Genomic DNA, 17420 nt, shown 5'->3' on the forward strand with positions numbered 1-17420 from the left:
CAGTCTATGTCAGAAGAGTTTGAAATATTTCTAAGTAAGCATGGAGTCAAACACACTAATACCACCAAATCACAGCATCGAATGGTGCTGCAGAAAGCGTACAAATTGCGGAGATCTTTACAGAAGTATTTACTAGGTGACAAGCTAGGCAGGAATTTCCATGTTTCTCTTCAACACAGGCTAGATAATTTTCTGCTCTCTTATGGAAGAACCCCACAGTTTGCACACCTTACGAGTTAAGTGTTTACACACGCTCCTAGGACAAGGTTTAACTTGCTTAAGCTGGATGTCAATAGCAAAGTAAAGGAAAAGTAAGACAGAGTGAAAATGAGTCATGATACACGAGGCATGAAAGTTAGGGAGTTCAGTGCAGGTCAGAAGGGTATGGTGAAAATCCACCGAGGTGATAAGAAGTAGGTGTTCGGAGTTGTTGTAAAAAGACTAGGTGCATTCACATATCTAGTGAAGATTGCAGAGAGACTCCGTCAGTGTCATGTACATCACTTGCTTGGAAGAAGAAATCTGAAAGGGAGAACACGAGAAATGTCCTACAGTCCCAAGTGAAAGTCAGAATGAAGGTGCGAGTCACAAAGAAACTGAAAGTTTGCCGGTTCACAGAATCAACCATTAAGTGGAGTTGGTAGTCACAGTCAAACAATTTTTTTCCTGTAAATTACTCTGGGAGTATTGGTTATATATGGTTTAAGTTGTGATTACAGTAACAAGTATACAAACCAACCTGTTAAATTTCAGAGCATTGTTATTGTATCCTGGATAAGTATATACAAGTACCTTCTACATTTTTACGTATAAGTTGTTTTTTTTTAAGTGGAGAGGGAGTGTCATTCACTGTATTGAACTGCTGATTGTATTGAGATAGCGAAGCATTTGTCTACTGCCTCTCTGCTGCCCCCTCTGTTGGGAGGTGTAAATAAACTTCAACATGGCTGCTCCCAGGAAAGACCTCATGCAGATTTACTCTGAGTACACAACAGTGGGAAAGAAATAAAGTTTATCAAAAGCTTTATTATTCATGTCACACAAATTCACAAAGTTAAGACAGTTCTGGCTCAGTTTATGTGAAACAGTGCAGTAAACTCCAAAACATATTCTTGTCATAAAATCCAAAAACAAAAAGCTACCTCCAACTCCATCTTAAAAAACTTAACCCTCACGTTTTTGAAAAAGCCCCGAGCACAATTTTAATTAGAATTAAAACAATAGCACACAGTTCAGGAAAACAAATCCAAACTTATCCAGTTCGAGTCAGCTCCTTGGCTGGGAGTTAATGGAGTAGAGACGAGGGCAGTGAAGGACGGAAGAGATAGCGAGAGAACACAAGAAAGAGACAGAGAGCGAGAGAGGGGCAGGATCAGGAATGAGATGAGGGAGGCAGTGAGAAAAGGAGAAAAGATGAGGGAAAAAGGAGTGTGAGAAAAGTCGGAAAAGAGGAACAGGCAGGAGCAAGGAAGGACAGTCTAACATCTCAACCTTGGAGTTAGAAATGTTTTCCTTAATGAAACAAAATTAATTCTTAAAAATGTGAAACCTTAGGGGAGACAATTAGAGTGAATAAATAGAAAATTTCATAAATAAAACCAAAAACTGTACATTAGAAAAAAAACTTTTTAAAAAATGGAGGTAAATTGAATGGATGATGAGATTGATAATTTATATGTGTGAGATTTTCACTGTGGGATCGTGTGTCTAAATTAAAGTGACACAATACATAGAAACACATACAAGAAGCTACGACAAAAATAATTCTTGCTATAACCCGTATTTAGCAATCCAAAACCACTTCTTAATGCTTTACAATTTTTTTTTTGATTAGGAAAAAGTTTATTTTTTTAATTCCTTTTTTTTGTCTCTTCCTCTTCCCATCTTCGAAGGCCAAAGTGGTATTTGCTGCAGTGTCAAGTCATGTGACAGAGGTTCGAGAACGATAACTGCCGAAGACCGCCTCGGTGAGGCTGAAAGCGGGGGAGGGGAGGGGCGGCCATTTTGTTTTTCCACCTGAGGGGGCGGCCATTTTGCTTTTCCACCTCGCGCGGCCAATCTGCAGCTGCTGATAAGGTTGAGTAAACACGTAGCTGATTGGCTGATGCAAAGATCCGCATAGTGATTTGGGCGAGCCCGGTCGCTGGCTGGACAGTCCGTGTTGGGTTTGTTGGGGTGGAGGGGAACCTCGGACAGTGAGAAGCATTTGGTATGGCTTTTGAAGAGCTCGTCATCTAGATGAGCCTGATTGAGGCGTCTGCAGGGACACAGGAACACAGGGGGAGTTAGCGTACAAGACTCACAGGCATGACACTCTGCTGCAGACCCCACCCTCCCCAATCCCCCCAGCACCCAGCAAATCAAACCTTTCAATTCACCCTCACCGTCACTGCTGGGCTAAACAAGGGGCCAATCTTTGTGACTTTGAGTCTAGGCGGTTGGCTATTCAACCATGAAGGGCATCACAGCCCAGCCCAACCCAAACCCAGTGCCAGTCACATTAAAAAAAATATATAAACATGATTGCATACAGGCTGCTGTACCACTGACTGCCTGACAGAGGGCAATGCTGAGTCACCAGCACAGACCACTGGCTACAGTGCTGCCTGATGTACGAACTTTGGAAATAAGAGAAATAGGAGCAGGAGTAGACAGTATGACCCGTTGAGCCTCATCAGACATTCATTACGATCATTGCTGATCTTCTGCCTCAACTCCACTTCCCCGAACCCTCCTCATATCCTTCGATTCCCTGAGAGACCAAAAATCTATCTATCTCAGCCTTATGGTTGTCCAGGACCACCTATTATGAATTTACTCAGATAAAGTGATAGCCAGTTACAGTCCCAAGCTTGCAGACAGAAATACACTCACCAGCTACTGGAGGTTGAACGAAAAGGTATAAAAAACAGCACCTCTTTCTCCCTCTGCACCAAATTCCCAAGGTAGCACTCAGTCCTCCAAACATTCTGTGGTAGCAAATCCTGTCTACTGCCCAATGGGGCAGTGCTGACCACTAGCTGCAGTACCACCAACTGCCCAATGGGGCAGTACTGGGCCATCAGTGCTGACCACCTAGCTGCAGTACCACCAACTGCCCAATGGGGCAGTACTGGGCCATCAGTGCTGACCACCTAGCTGCAGTACCACCAAGTGCCCAATGGAGCAGTGCTGAGCCAGTATTCACCACTAGCTGCAGTACCACCAACTGCCCAACGGGGCAGTACTGAGCCATCAGTGCTGACCACTAGCTGCAGTACCCCTAACCTCCCAACGGGGCAGTGCTGACCACTAGCTGCAGTTTCACTGACCACCCAGCGGGGCAGTGTTGAGCCATCTGTGCTGACCACTGCCTGCAGTGCCGCCGACAGGCACCCAGCAGTAGTGCTGCTCCATGGGTCACTCCCCAGTTACCTGAAGACCAGACACAGCGCGGTGGTTTAAACCTCCCGAGGACAGGAGGTGACAGGGTGGGGCGGGGAGGGGGTGTGGGAGGATACCCCTGCAGCACACCCACAGGGCAGAGTCAAGGTCAAGGTCCTTCAGCCACGGCCCTGTCCCCCACCCCCCTGTCCCGAAAACTGTATCCGGGAGTTGCCGACCGACTGCCAGAGTCTTTCCGCTTCCCTCCCCTGACCCCGGCGCTCTCACTCACCAGAATGAAATGGTCGTAGGCCTGCACCAGGTCGTCCATCTTGTACTGCTCCAGGATCACGACGTTGAGGAGCGAGGGGCTCCGTTGCCGGGCGCAGTCCTCGCAGTGCACGATGTAGGATTTACGGTTGTTGTTCTCGCTTGTGACGAACAGGATGTTGAACACCTCGAGCTGTGAGAGCGGGAGGGAGAGAGGGAGGGAGAGCGAAAGAGAGAGGTCAGTGCGGTTGGGGCGTTGAAGGTAATAAGGGCTGGGCAGGTGTAGGGGAGACTCCTGCGGCCTGCCACCAGGCCAGATGCCTAAATGAGAACCTCACAGGCCCCCCACCCCCTACCCTTCAGGCATAAGCCTTACAAAGCAGGTAGATATTTGACTTTGGGAGGCATCACAACTTAGTTGCAGCCCTGACCCTGCCTGCGCCCCCTTTGCATGGGGGGAATCACTGGATGGTGACACTCAACTCTCTAATGGGAACAGAAGCCCCCCCCCCTCTCTTGCCTGTGGAGGGGGTAGGCACTGAGACCCGCTGCTCTGGCTGATTTTAGACAGAGGAGTAAACTCCCACTCCCAGGACCTCCCTGATCTGTACAGTTGTCAGATATATTGGGGGAAAGAGGAGGGAGGATGAGGGACAGGAATGTACTGAAGAAAAAACGGGCTATTTTCAGCACTGAAAGGCTTTGACTGAGATTGAACCTCCCCTGGCCCCCGGGGTCTGAATCGAGTCTGCATGGTGTAGTGGGACGGGGGACGGGGGTCTCGTACCTCACACTCGTTGCAGTAGTACGCGGGCTCCTCCTTCACCCGACTCTGGAAGATGATCTTCTTGCCGGAGTTGGTCAGCGCATCTCGCAGGAGTTGACACTGCTTCAGTGACGTCATCAGGCAGTACCTAAAAAAGGAGGGGGGGGGGGGAGGTCAGAGGTTAAAGGTTGACGGTCAAGGATTTGCTCAGAGGGTGCAGCGAAAGAGAGCGAGGGCCGGACCCCGAAGGTGGACAGGCGGGCGAGGGGTGAGAGCGATAGCCAGGGCGAGAGAGCAAGGGTGAGCAAGCGAGAGAGTCGGAGGGAGAGGATAAGATGCTGGGGGGGGGGGGGGGGGGGGGGGGCGGTTTGGCTGCGAGGGGGTTTCGGAAAACGCTGCTTACTTGATCATTCTGTACAGCTCGGGATCAGTCACTTTGACCGTGCGCGCTGCGTTCCAGGTCACGTGAATCATGGGCACGATAGATTTGACCTTCTTCACCTTATTCCACTCGTAGCGTTCCAGAGCGAGCTGGTACTGATAGGCTGCAGGCGGAAGCAGAGAGAGAGAGAGAGAAAGAGAGACAGAGTCAGGGAGCTGTCACACAACGGGCGTCTTTTCTCTTTATTCAAAATATTATAGATACCGCTGGAATTTCCTCCCCCAGGGGTCCTGTCCGGATCGGCAGCGGGGACCCGGACTGAATTTCCCAGCCCCTAAGAGGTACTGAGGCCAACTTAAGCCCCTCCCCACCCCACGCCAGCCCAGTTAACATCAGCTAACTCAACACGGACTGGGAGCAGGTGGAATTGAAAGCTAGAGCCCTCCAGGACTGTAGGATTCTCATTGTCGTCACCGCCTTGTATCGACTCCAGTCACTGGGGAATCTCAGCAGTACACCTGGGAGTAAGGCTGCATCTATACTGCCAGAGTTAGGGATAAGGCCAGGCCGGTTGACTAGAGGCGAAGAGGAATAATGGTTCTCCTCACTGTCCCTCAATGTGTCTTAACTTCTCTTCTGAGACATTCGGAATCTCCCATCACCTCCCTTTGGAACACGTCGCTTCACAACCAATCACATCCCATCGCCTCAGTGTAGTGACTCAAACACTCCCAGGACAGGTACAGTACGGGGGTTAGATACAGAGTAAAGCTCCCGAAAAAAGAAAAAAAAAACGGGGTTAGATACAGAGTAAAGCTCCCTCTACACTGTCCCCATCAAACACTCCCAGAGCAGGTACAGCACGGGGTTAGATACAGAGTAAAGCTCCCTCTACACTGTCCCATCAAACACTCCCAGAGCAGGTACAGCACGGGGGTTAGATACAGAGTAAAGCTCCCTCTACACTGTCCCATCAAACACTCCCAGAGCAGGTACAGCACGGGGGTTAGATACAGAGTAAAGCTCCCTCTACACTGTCCCATCAAACACTCCCAGAGCAGGTACAGCACGGGGGTTAGATACAGAGTAAAGCTCGCTCTACACTGTCCCCATCAAACACTCCCAGAGCAGGTACAGCACGGGGGTTAGATACAGAGTAAAGCTCCCTCTACACTGTCCACATCAAACACTCCCAGGGCAGGTACAGCACGGGGTTAGATACAGAGTAAAGCTCCCTCTACACTGTCCCCATCAAACACTCCCAGAGCAGGTACAGCACGGGGGTTAGATACAGAGTAAAGCTCCCTCTACACTGTCCACATCAAACACTCCCAGGACAGGTACAGCACGGGGTTAGATACAGAGTAAAGCTCCCTCTACACTGTCCACATCAAACACTCCCAGGACAGGTACAGCACGGGGTTAGATGCAGAGTAAAGCTCCCTCTACACTGTCCCCATCAAACACTCCCAGGACAGGTACAGCACGGGGTTAGATACAGAGTAAAGCTCCCTCTACACTGTCCCCATCAAACACTCCCAGAGCAGGTACAGCACGGGGGTTAGATACAGAGTAAAGCTCCCTCTACACTGTCCCATCAAATACTCCCAGAGCAGGTACAGCACGGGGGTTAGATACAGAGTAAAGCTCGCTCTACACTGTCCCCATCAAACACTCCCAGAGCAGGTACAGCACGGGGGTTAGATACAGAGTAAAGCTCGCTCTACACTGTCCCCATCAAACACTCCCAGAGCAGGTACAGCACGGGGGTTAGATACAGAGTAAAGCTCCCTCTACACTGTCCCATCAAACACTCCCAGAGCAGGTACAGCACGGGGGTTAGATACAGAGTAAAGCTCGCTCTACACTGTCCCCATCAAACACTCCCAGAGCAGGTACAGCACGGGGGTTAGATACAGAGTAAAGCTCCCTCTACACTGTCCCCGTCAAACACTCCCAGGACAGGTACAGCACGGGGGTTAGATACAGAGTAAAGCTCCCTCTACACTGTCCCATCAAACACTCCCAGAGCAGGTACAGCACGGGGGTTAGATACAGAGTAAAGCTCGCTCTACACTGTCCCCATCAAACACTCCCAGAGCAGGTACAGCACGGGGGTTAGATACAGAGTAAAGCTCGCTCTACACTGTCCCCATCAAACACTCCCAGAGCAGGTACAGCACGGGGGTTAGATACAGAGTAAAGCTCCCTCTACACTGTCCCCGTCAAACACTCCCAGGACAGGTACAGCACGGGGTTAGATACAGAGTAAAGCTCCCTCTACACTGTCCCCATCAAACACGGAGTTAGATTTATTTTTTTTTATTTTTTAGTTTAGAGATACAGCACTGAAACAGGCCCTTCAGCCCACTGAGTCTGTGCCGACCAACCACCCATTTATACTAATCCTACATTAATCCCATATTCCCTACCACATCCCCACCATTCTCCTACCACCTACCTATACTAGGGGCAATTTATAATGGCCAATTTACCTATCAACCTGCAAGCCTTTGGCTGTGGGAGGAAACCGGAGCACCCGGAGGAAACCCACGCAGACACAGGGAGAACTTGCAAACTCCACACGGGCAGTACCCAGAATTGAACCCGGGTCGCTGGAGCTGTGAGGCTGCGGTGCTAACCACTGTGCCGCCCCTCTGCACTGTCCCATCAAACACGGAATTAGATACAGTGTAAAGCTCTCTTTACCCAGTGAGAAGTGATACTGAAACAGCATTGAAGCCTGATGCCGGGTGACTCCCCCTCCCCCAGCCCGTGTTCCCCGGGGAACCTCTAAATTGGAACCCATTAATGGCTGCATGACATGAGGGGCTGCTGCAGTTCCCTTCCGCACGCGTCACACTGACCGGTCAGCGGCCCCACGTTCCAGGCGATGTTGTTGCACCATCCCGTAGCTTGCACCCAGTGAACTGTGCCCGCGTTGATCCACACCAGGTCCCCTGGGCGCTGGATGAAACGGTACACTGGGATTTTAGCTGCGTACAGATCATCCAGGACTGGCCACCATGAGCCTGTCAGGTAGTCAACACCGTGCCTGCAGGGGAGAGAAAAGAAGAACGTGCATTTATATAGCACTGTTCACAACCTCAGGACAGCCAATGAACTACCCCTGAAGTGTAGCTGTATTGTATGGAACGCAGCAACTGATTTGCACAAAGTAAGATCCCACAAACACCCATGCGATAATGACGGGATAATATGTTGATTGAAGGGTAAATATTGGACACTGGGGAGAACTCTCCTTCCAATAGTCCCTGTGGGATCTTTTAAGTCCAGTTTAATGGGTCATCCAAAAGACAGTTCCTCTGACAATGCAGCACTCCCTCTCTGAAGTGGGACTTGACCCCACAACCTCCTAACTCAGAGGCAACAGCAAGGGAAGACTGAGAAATGTAACGGCTCGTCGAAATGTCCGCATGGGAGGGGCCTGTACCTCCCCCGCCGCGCCCTCTACCAAACATCGGCACAAGAGAGAGGTGAAAGGTTGACGAGCAAACTGGTGCTTCGAAGCCGTGGGCCTTCTCTTGCATCCCACCTTGAGACACTATCGCCGGGGTGCGGAGTTGCACAGCTACCAGTAACCCTCCAGGTTATAAGAAGGTGCCTGGGCTATTCGACTGCAGTGGACATCGCTGCTGATAATCATACCTTCCAACAGGGGTCACTACGGAGCAAGCAGGAGCAGGAAGCTGGACTGATTGCCCCCTGGGAGCAAACAGCACGCTCAGCACCAGGGCTGGGGACGCTGCCCCGTAACCGTCACACTGTGGCTCAGCACCAGGGCTGGGGACGCTGCCCCGTAACCATCACACTGTGGTTCAGCACCAGCCATCAGAGAGTTAAGCGTCTATTTAAGAGCAAAGCAGTACAGGTGACGCCCTTTCCTTGTGCGTCACACCACAAGAAGTACAAACTGATGGTCAAACTTGTCCGGGGAATACTAAACACCAGAGGCAGAATATCTGCAGCCTCAATCTGCATTAACACACCTAATGTTTACTTAACAGCAGGCCAATGAAACCCCGTATGAACTGTTTATTTGACAACAAGTACACTTGGCGGGCCTGAAAGGGACATCCTGTCTCCCCTCCGACCCCCAAACTGGTTACTGCTGTAACATTCCTGATCTACTGCCCCTTCAACCCGAGTACAAAAGCAGGGAGGTTATGCTGAACCTTTATAAAGCTCTGATCGGCCACAACTGGAATATTGTGTCCAGTTCTGGTCACCGCACTTTAGGAAGGATGGTGAGGGTCCTTGAGAGGGTGCAGAGGAGATTTATCAGAATGGTTCCAGGGATGAGGGATTTTAGCTACAAGGTTAGGTTGGAGAAGCTGGGATTGTTTTCCTTGGAGTAAAGGAGATTGAGGGGAGATTTGATAGAGGGTGATAAGGTAGATAAAGAAAAGCTGTTCCCATTGGCTGATGCTACAAGATTTCGAGGACACAGATTGAAGGTTCTGGGTAAGATTTACAGGGGAGGAGGTGAGGAAGAACTTTTTTACACAGCGAGTGGTAATGACCTGGAACTCACTGCCTGACGAGGGTGGTGGAAACGGAGACGTTCAATGATTTCAGAAGGAAATTGGATGGGCACTTGAGGGAAATAAACTTGCAGGGCGACGGGGAGAGAGCGGGGGCGAGGAGAGTGCAAGTGACTGAATTGCTCGAGAGAGCTGCTTTGGACTCGATGGGCTGAATGGCCTCGTACTGTGCTGTAACGCCCGTGGCTCCACCTGGAGTGCCGCCTCTTTACGTCAGCAAGTTAAACGACCCCCTCTTACCTGTCGCAAAACTCACTGATGGTTTCCCAGTATCCCTCGGGCACTGCAAACCATTCACAATCCCCTGGTCCGATGTTGATATTGACCGAACAGAAATTATTGTTCTCCTGGTGGCCTATCGGGGAATGGGAAGAGTGACAAAGATTAGTACTCAAACAAAAAAAAAACCCAAGAGAACACTGCATTCTTATAGCACCACCTGAGGATGGCCAATTAAAGACGTTCTCTTTTCGATGTCTAATAGATCGCAGCAAAAGATCCCACAAACATCAAAGAGATAAATCAACCCGATGATTCACACTGATGGTTTTCTAATGGATGGATACATTTAAGCCCAGACCTCACCAGCTCTTCTTTCAAACAGTGGCTGTGGGATTGTTTATTCTGCCCGTCCGAGAGAAGGTGGGCTGGGAGAGGGCGGAGGGCGGACCGGGCAGAGCAATGCGCGCGGAGGCTTACCCGGTGTCCGGCTGCCTGGCACCTTCATGTACAGCTGCACGGTGTTCATGCCGTAGATGGTGTGCCCCACGTGGCTCAGCATGTTGCCATTCGACGAGACCCGCATGAAGGCCGGCAACTTTAGCAGTTCCTGTAACTGTGGTTTCCAGCTGGTGAGAGAGAGGGGCACAGAATGAGTGGCATCGACGGCAAAGTCCGGGATGACCTACAGCCTGTCCTCCGCACCGAGACACTTTACTGCAGCAGTGTAGAGGGAGCTTTACTCTGTATCTAACCCCCGTGCTGTACCTGTCCTGGGAGTGTTTGATGGGGACAGTGTCGAGGGAGCTTTACTCTGCATCTAACCCCCGTGCTGTACCTGTCCTGGGAGTGTTTGATGGGGACAGTGTCGAGGGAGCTTTAGTCTGTATCTAACCCTGTGCTGTACCTGTCCTGGGAGTGTTTGATGGGGACAGTGTAGAGGGAGCTTTATTCTGTGTCTAACCCCGTGCTGTACCTGTCCTGGGAGTGTTTGATGGGGACAGTGGGTGCTTGGTATGGGATGATTCTTACTCTGCAACTCGATGGGCTCCAAGTTCCTTGTTCTGCCCCCAATAATAAATCAGACCGAAGGGTTAATTCACCACCCATGTGGACTTCAGGAGATCAGAAGAACACCCCCCCCCCCCACCGCCCCCGACACTCCACCCCGTGCGGGTTCTGCTGTTTCTCTCATTGCAGAAGCCAGTATGCAAGAATCTTCGAAAAATGTTCTCCCCCATCCCGTGGCTGACATGGCTAATCGACTGTGTAGAGCATCATACTGGAGCTTGAGAGCCCCACGGTGTCCTCACAGCTGACCCCCCCACCGTACCCAGTCAACTCTGACCCTGCAACGCTTAAAACACTTCAGAGAGGGTTGGGTCTGCTGGCCAATGGGCTGAGTTTACTCACAGTTTTGGGTCGGAGAGATCGATATTGGTTCCAAACTTGATCACCTTCAGAGGCACCTTCTGTCCGTTTCTACTGAGAGAGGAGACAGGGTTAAAGGGATGCTGCTTGCAACCTGAGTAATCCCCACTCTCACCATGACCATGGGATCTTCCCCCTCCTCCCCGCACCCCCCCAGCGAGTCATCAACACATAAACTCTTCTTTAATGCAGAGGAGCCGCCTAACTAACTCCTCGGCCCTTGGGCGCTGCTCGTACCTGTTAACTGTCTCAGGAGCGTCAACGGGCTTCTCCGACTCGGCCTCCGCCTCTTCCTCATCGCTCTCCTTGTCTTCCTATTACCAGACAAAGCAGAAACGTGTCATCAAAAGGATAGTCTGTCGCTGTTTGTCCAGATCTCTGCTGCTCCTCCAATTCCGGCCTCTTGTCCATCCCCCGATTCCCATCGCTCCACCATTGGCGGCCGGGCCTTCAGCTCTAGAATTCCCTCCCTAAACCCTCTCCGCCTCTCTCTCTCCTCCTTTAAGACGCTGCTAAAACCGACACCTTTGACCGAGCTTTTGGTCACCTGTCCCTAATAAGTCATGTGGCTCACTATCAGTAATTTACACTCCTGTGCAGCGCCTGTGGATGTTTTGCTACGTTGAAGGCTCTATATAAATGCAAGATGTTGACAGCCAGATTTATTTACTTGTTTCTACTTCCTTGACCGCCTCCCGACTCTAAGAGTGAGCCCAGGAAGCCTCTGACCTCCTCTCAGTCCTTGGCTTCTTATGGAAACTGTCCTGCACACTCTTCCACCGCTCTACAGGCTGTGCTGAGTTCGAGACTCATCGTGCTGTTCCCCCTATAATTCATTCCTTCCCACAAGCTCCTCATCAACCCCCCCTTCCACCTTTTCCCTCTACAGTCTACAAGCTTTTAAAATCCGAGCGTACACAGAATGTGCAGCACAGGAACAGGCCATTCGGCCCATCTGCTCTGTGCTGGTGTTTATGCTCCACACGAGCCTCCTCCCACCCCCTATTTCATCTCACCCTATCAGCACATCCTTCTATTCCTTTCTCCCTCGTGTGTTTATCCAGCTTCCCTTTAAATGTATCGACACTATTCACCTCAACCACTCCCTGTGGGAGCGAGTTCCACATTCTCACCACTCTCTGGGGAAAGAGGTTTCTCCTGAATTCCCCATTGGATTTATTAGTGATTGTCTTATATTGATGGCCCCCTAGTTCTGGTCTCCCCCCACAAGTGGAAACATCTTCTCTATGTCTACCCTATCAAAACCCCTTCATCATTTTAAAGCCCTCGATCAGGTCACCCCTCAGCCTTCTCTTTCCTAGAGAAAAGAGCCCCAGTCTGTTCAATCTTTCCTGGTAATTATCGCCTCTCAGCTCTGGTATCACCCTTGTAATTCTCGGCATCAATAAGTCACAGCCTGCTCTAGGTCACGGTGTCTCCCTTGACCTTCGGCCCCACAGTTTGACCCTCGACCCAGACGCCGGAGGGGACGGAAGGAAGGAGCGAGAGTGCGCTAACCTGCAGGGACTCCTGGAACGAGGAGGCCTGGTACTGGGCGTACTTGGCGATGGTGGTGTGGGAGCGGCTGCTCTCGCAGGGCCAGGTCTGGCTGCCACCCGAGGGGTCCCAGTTCTCGTCCGAAGGCTGCTGCAGCTGAGTGCGGACCTCCACCGTGTGCTCGCCATTCGCCTCCACCAGGGTCTTGGTCGAGAATAGGCCCAGATCTGCCGCGGCGAGAGGAGGGGAAAAGAGGGTGTTTAAAACAGAGCTGTGCACGTGCCAAGCAAAGACCACCCCCCCCCCCCACAACGATTGCAATCTATTGCCCGACCTCAAGTCTGGCAAACCCGCAAAAGGGGTGAGAACCCTCACGAGCCCCACCCAAGGGTCCAACCGTTGGGGTGTGAGCGTCACTCCCTCCACCCAAGCTCCCGCTCTCTGATGCTCCTTTCCCCCAGGCCATCAGCCTCATGCCTCACTGTCATGGCGGCCGTTTTCAGCTCTCACCCTCCTATCAATGCACATTTGGGACTTGGGTTTTTTCATTCATTCTCAGGATGTGGGCTTCGCTGGTCGGGCCAGCATTTATTGCCCATCCCTAATTGCCCCTTGAGAAGGTGGTGGTGAGCTGCCTTCTTGAACCGCTGCAGTCCATGTAGGGTAGGTCCCCCCACAGTGCTGTTAGGAAGGGAGTTCCAGGAATTTGACCCAGTGACAGTGAAGGAACGGCGATATAGTTCCAAGTCAGGATGGTGTGTGGCTTGGAGGGGAACTTGCAGGTGGTGGTGTTCCCATGTGTCTGCCGCCCGTGTCCTTCTCGGCAGTCGAGGGGAAAGGACTATATCAACACAGTCAACAAAGCGATAAAACAGAAAAGCTAATCCCATTTGGCACACAAGGGGAACCCCACTCCACAGCCCCCGCCTCCTCACCCAGGGGGGAAGACACTCCTCACACGTGTAAGCCTCGACACTGCACGAGTGGGGGTTTAGGCCAACCTTTTCCCTCCCTGGCCCCCCGGGGGAGGGGGAACTGCTCACACCCAACCTTGTGGCGACACACAAAATGACGGCGCTCAGACTGGGGGGGCAGAGCCAGGGACCCCTCCCAGCTCTGTGACCCTCAGCGGCGCATCGGACGGTGTGCTTAAAAGGAAAGACGTCACATTTATATAGCGCCCTTCCCAGCCTCAGCACGCCCCAAAACACTTTACAGCCAGCGCCGGATGGAACCTCGGTTGAAGGCCTCATCCGGAAGACGGCACCCTCCGACGCTGCAGCACTCCCTCAGTACTGGCACTGGGAGCGTCGGCCCGGATTATGGGCTCGAGACTCTGGAGTGGGGCTCGACCCTCCCCTCCCTCCCCCCCCCCCCCCCCCAACGACCTTCTGACTCAGAGAGTGACGTACTGGAGGTGGGGGAGGGGGGGGGGGCGGGGGAAGGAAATGGGGGAATGGGTTGGGGGGGGGGGGGGGTGACGTTTCTCTTTACAGATTTTGAAACACAATCACTCACTCAGACGCAGAGATCCAGCCAGCCCCCGTATCACAGTGATTGGGGTCTTCGCGTCCGTACAGAACTGCTGTAGCACCGGTGAGAAAGCATCCCGCTTGCTTTCTAACTGCAAGAGATTGAACGGAGAGAGAGAGAGAGAGAGAAATAAGTTTACACAGTATTAACTCAGCAAAAAAGTCACGCAGGAACTCTGCCCTGCTCCGAACAGCGCCCGTCGTACAGGAACTTCAAACAGTGACTCAAATGCAGCCCAGGCAAAGATCCTCTCGGGCAAGGGATCAGCCTCTGCACTTTGACCTCCGGGGCCAGAGTTCAACAACAGTGCAACAACAACTTGCATTCATACAGCGCCCTTAATCGGAGTAAAACATCCCCGGGCACGTCATGGGAACAATATCGAACAAAACACCGAGTCACGTAAGGAGGTATTCGGGACAGGCGACCAAAGGCTCGGTCAAAGAGGTCGGTTTTAAGGAGCGTCTTAAAGGAGGAGAGGGGCGGAGAGGGTTTAGGGAGGGGAATTCCAGAGCTCGGGGTTTCGGGCAGCTGACGGAATGCCGCCAATGGTGGAGCAATGGGAATCGGGGTGGGGGGGGGGGGCGATGCTCAAGAGGCCGGAATTGGAGGAGCAGCAGAGATCTCGGAGGGTCGTTGGAGGTCACACTGGAGGATAGGTTTGAGTGCTGGGTGGAGGTGATACCGCAAGTGTCACCTGTGACATCAGCCTGCATTAGACCCGCCACAGCGAAGCGTCACACGGGCACAGAATTGCTCTCTGCGATGCCCTCTGTGCTCCAGCAGCCCACTGGGCTTGTGGGTGGTGCCCAGTGCCGGTGGAAGCCATACCCTTGACCGATTGGGGTTGGGAAAGGGACAGAAATTATCTTCACGATTCTGGGACCGTGGCTTCATATCCAAGCCAGGTGGAAAGGGCAGAGGTTTACACTTGCTGCCGAGTTAGCCTGAGGGGTGAGAGAATGCTTTGTACCGTTAGGCCGGAAGACCTCCGCTTGCCCCTCTCTCTATCCACGTGCAGATGTCGACAGTCCATGTAATGACCCACCCTCCAAACCCGGGATGGAGCAGGCTTTTGGCTGCCTCAACATTCCTCAGAGAGGCTTGACTTCCACAGGCACTGCGCACCCTTTCAGTGCGACAACCCGCCAGGCCAATACTGGCGGGCTGTTCGACCAAGGAGGGCATCGCGGTGGAGCAAACCCTGTCTTGATTAGGAGGAGGGGGTGGCGGGCAATTGGCAGTCTTGCCCCCGCCCCCCTCAAACAGCTTGGGAGCAACCCACAAATTCAACCCAGCCGAGTGGGCTGGGGGTTTGGCGGAAGACAGACAGGTGAGGGACAACTTGACATGCGCCACAGTGGGGGAGAAAGAAAGAGAGGGCGCGCAACGAACGCAGCAGCTTGAGAGGCTCGCCGATAGTCTGCTGAGCACAGCAGAAGTGATGGTGGGGAGGGGGGGGGGAGGGGGATGGGACCTACGTAAATGCTGGGGGTCGGAGGGTTGAGCTTCTCCCGGAGGGGTTGCTGCTCAGTCAGGCAGCCCGGCTTCACAGAGTGGGCTGGTAACACACACGAGGCCGTGAACTTCCCCTTCAACTTCGTGGACCTGGAACAAAGACAAGAACATAAGGCTAGTCGACTGGGAAGGGCGGCACCAGTCTCTGTATTTTACAGATGAGCAAAGCAGGGACAGAGGGGGACAATCATCAATACCAGGCGAGGGACATTCAGTCCAGTAGATGGGTCTGTATTTACCATCCATCTACTAGTGTAGTCAGTAACCCCTCTCCCCGTGTCCTGTGTCCACAGCACCGTGTTACTGACTGTATCTCCACTGATGTTAATCCAGCTCCCTCACACTGTCACTCAGTAACCCCTCTCCCCCCAGTGCCCCGCGTTACTGACTGTATCTCCACTGATGTTAATCCAGCTCCCTCACACTGTCACTCAGTAACCCCTCTCCCCCCAGTGCCCCGCGTTACTGACTGTATCTCTACTGATGTTAATCCCTCACACTGTCACTCAGTAATCCCTCTCCCCCCAGCGCCCTGTGTTACTGACTGTATCTCTACTGATGTTAATCCAGCTCCCTCACACTGTCACTCAGTAACCCCTCTCCCCCCAGCACCCTGTGTTACTGACTGTATCTCTACTGATGTTAATCCAGCTCCCTCGCACTGTCACTCAGTAACCCCTCTCCCCCCCAGCGCCCTGTGTTACTGACTGTATCTCTACTGATGTTAATCCAGCTCCCTCGCACTGTCACTCAGTAACCCCTCTCCCCCCCAGCGCCCTGTGTTACTGACTGTATCTCTACTGATGTTAATCCAGCTCCCTCACACTGTCACTCAGTAACCCCTCTCCCCCCAGCACCCTGTGTTACTGACTGTATCTCTACTGATGTTAATCCAGCTCACTCACACTGTCACTCAGTAACCCCTCTCCCCCCAGCGCCCTGTGTTACTGACTGTATCTCTACTGATGTTAATCCAGCTCCCTCACACTGTCACTCAGTAACCCCTCTCCCCCCAGCACCCTGTGTTACTGACTGTATCTCTACTGATGTTAATCCAGCTCACTCACACTGTCACTCAGTAACCCCTCTCCCCCCAGCACCCTGTGTTACTGACTGTATCTCTACTGATGTTAATCCAGCTCCCTCACACTGTCACTCAGTAACCCCTCTCCCCCCAGCGCCCTGTGTTACTGACTGTATCTCTACTGATGTTAATCCAGCTCCCTCACACTGTCACTCAGTAACCCCTCTCCCCCCAGCACCCTGTGTTACTGACTGTATCTCTACTGATGTTAATCCAGCTCCCTCACACTGTCACTCAGTAACCCCTCTCCCCCCAGCACCCTGTGTTACTGACTGTATCTCTACTGATGTTAATCCAGCTCACTCACACTGTCACTCAGTAACCCCTCTCCCCCCAGCGCCCTGTGTTACTGACTGTACCTCTACTGATGTTAATCCAGCTCCCTCACACTGTCACCCAGTAAACTAAAACACAGATTGGAAAGTCAAAGAAATTGAAGTAATGGGTTTATTGCTGTTATTTGGGTAAAGCACTACGGTATATTCCGGAAGTATTGGAGTTTGGGACTCATCACCTGATACGTGAACATCAGGAACAGGAGGGGGCCATTCAGCCCCTCGAGCCTGTTCCACCATTCAGTCAGATCATGGCTGTTCTGCATCCCTTCATCCACCTGACCTGGTTCTGTAAACCCTTAATCCCCTGACCCAACACAAATGTATCAATCTCAGTTTTGATATTTTCAATTGACCCCCGGCCTCAACAGCTTTTTATTGGGTGGAGAGAGTTCCAGATTCCCACTCCCCTTTGTGTGAAGAAGCGCTTCCTGACATCACCCCCGAACGACCTGGC

At 52.1% G+C, this 17420-nt stretch overlaps 1 protein-coding gene across 1 annotated transcript in view; it reads right to left on the reverse strand.

Annotated features, from left to right (window-relative positions):
• Nucleotides 1-1006: 1006 nt before the first annotated feature.
• LOC137362923 (lysine-specific demethylase 6B-like) overlaps nucleotides 1007-17420 on the reverse strand; it is a 47323-nt gene continuing 30909 nt past the window's right edge. Inside the window, exons 14-25 of the mRNA XM_068027077.1 lie at nucleotides 15508-15634; nucleotides 14012-14117; nucleotides 12515-12720; nucleotides 11234-11310; nucleotides 10979-11047; nucleotides 10046-10194; nucleotides 9587-9701; nucleotides 7649-7836; nucleotides 4803-4944; nucleotides 4421-4547; nucleotides 3656-3826; nucleotides 1007-2257 (exon numbers count right to left, since the gene is read on the reverse strand). Of these exons, the coding sequence (XP_067883178.1) occupies nucleotides 2231-2257; nucleotides 3656-3826; nucleotides 4421-4547; nucleotides 4803-4944; nucleotides 7649-7836; nucleotides 9587-9701; nucleotides 10046-10194; nucleotides 10979-11047; nucleotides 11234-11310; nucleotides 12515-12720; nucleotides 14012-14117; nucleotides 15508-15634 (1504 nt within the window). The 3' untranslated portion in view covers nucleotides 1007-2230. The remainder of the gene's footprint in view (nucleotides 2258-3655; nucleotides 3827-4420; nucleotides 4548-4802; nucleotides 4945-7648; nucleotides 7837-9586; nucleotides 9702-10045; nucleotides 10195-10978; nucleotides 11048-11233; nucleotides 11311-12514; nucleotides 12721-14011; nucleotides 14118-15507; nucleotides 15635-17420) is intronic.

This window comes from Heterodontus francisci, unplaced genomic scaffold (genome assembly GCF_036365525.1).
Source record: "Heterodontus francisci isolate sHetFra1 unplaced genomic scaffold, sHetFra1.hap1 HAP1_SCAFFOLD_918, whole genome shotgun sequence".
Taxonomy (NCBI): Eukaryota; Metazoa; Chordata; class Chondrichthyes; order Heterodontiformes; family Heterodontidae; genus Heterodontus; species Heterodontus francisci.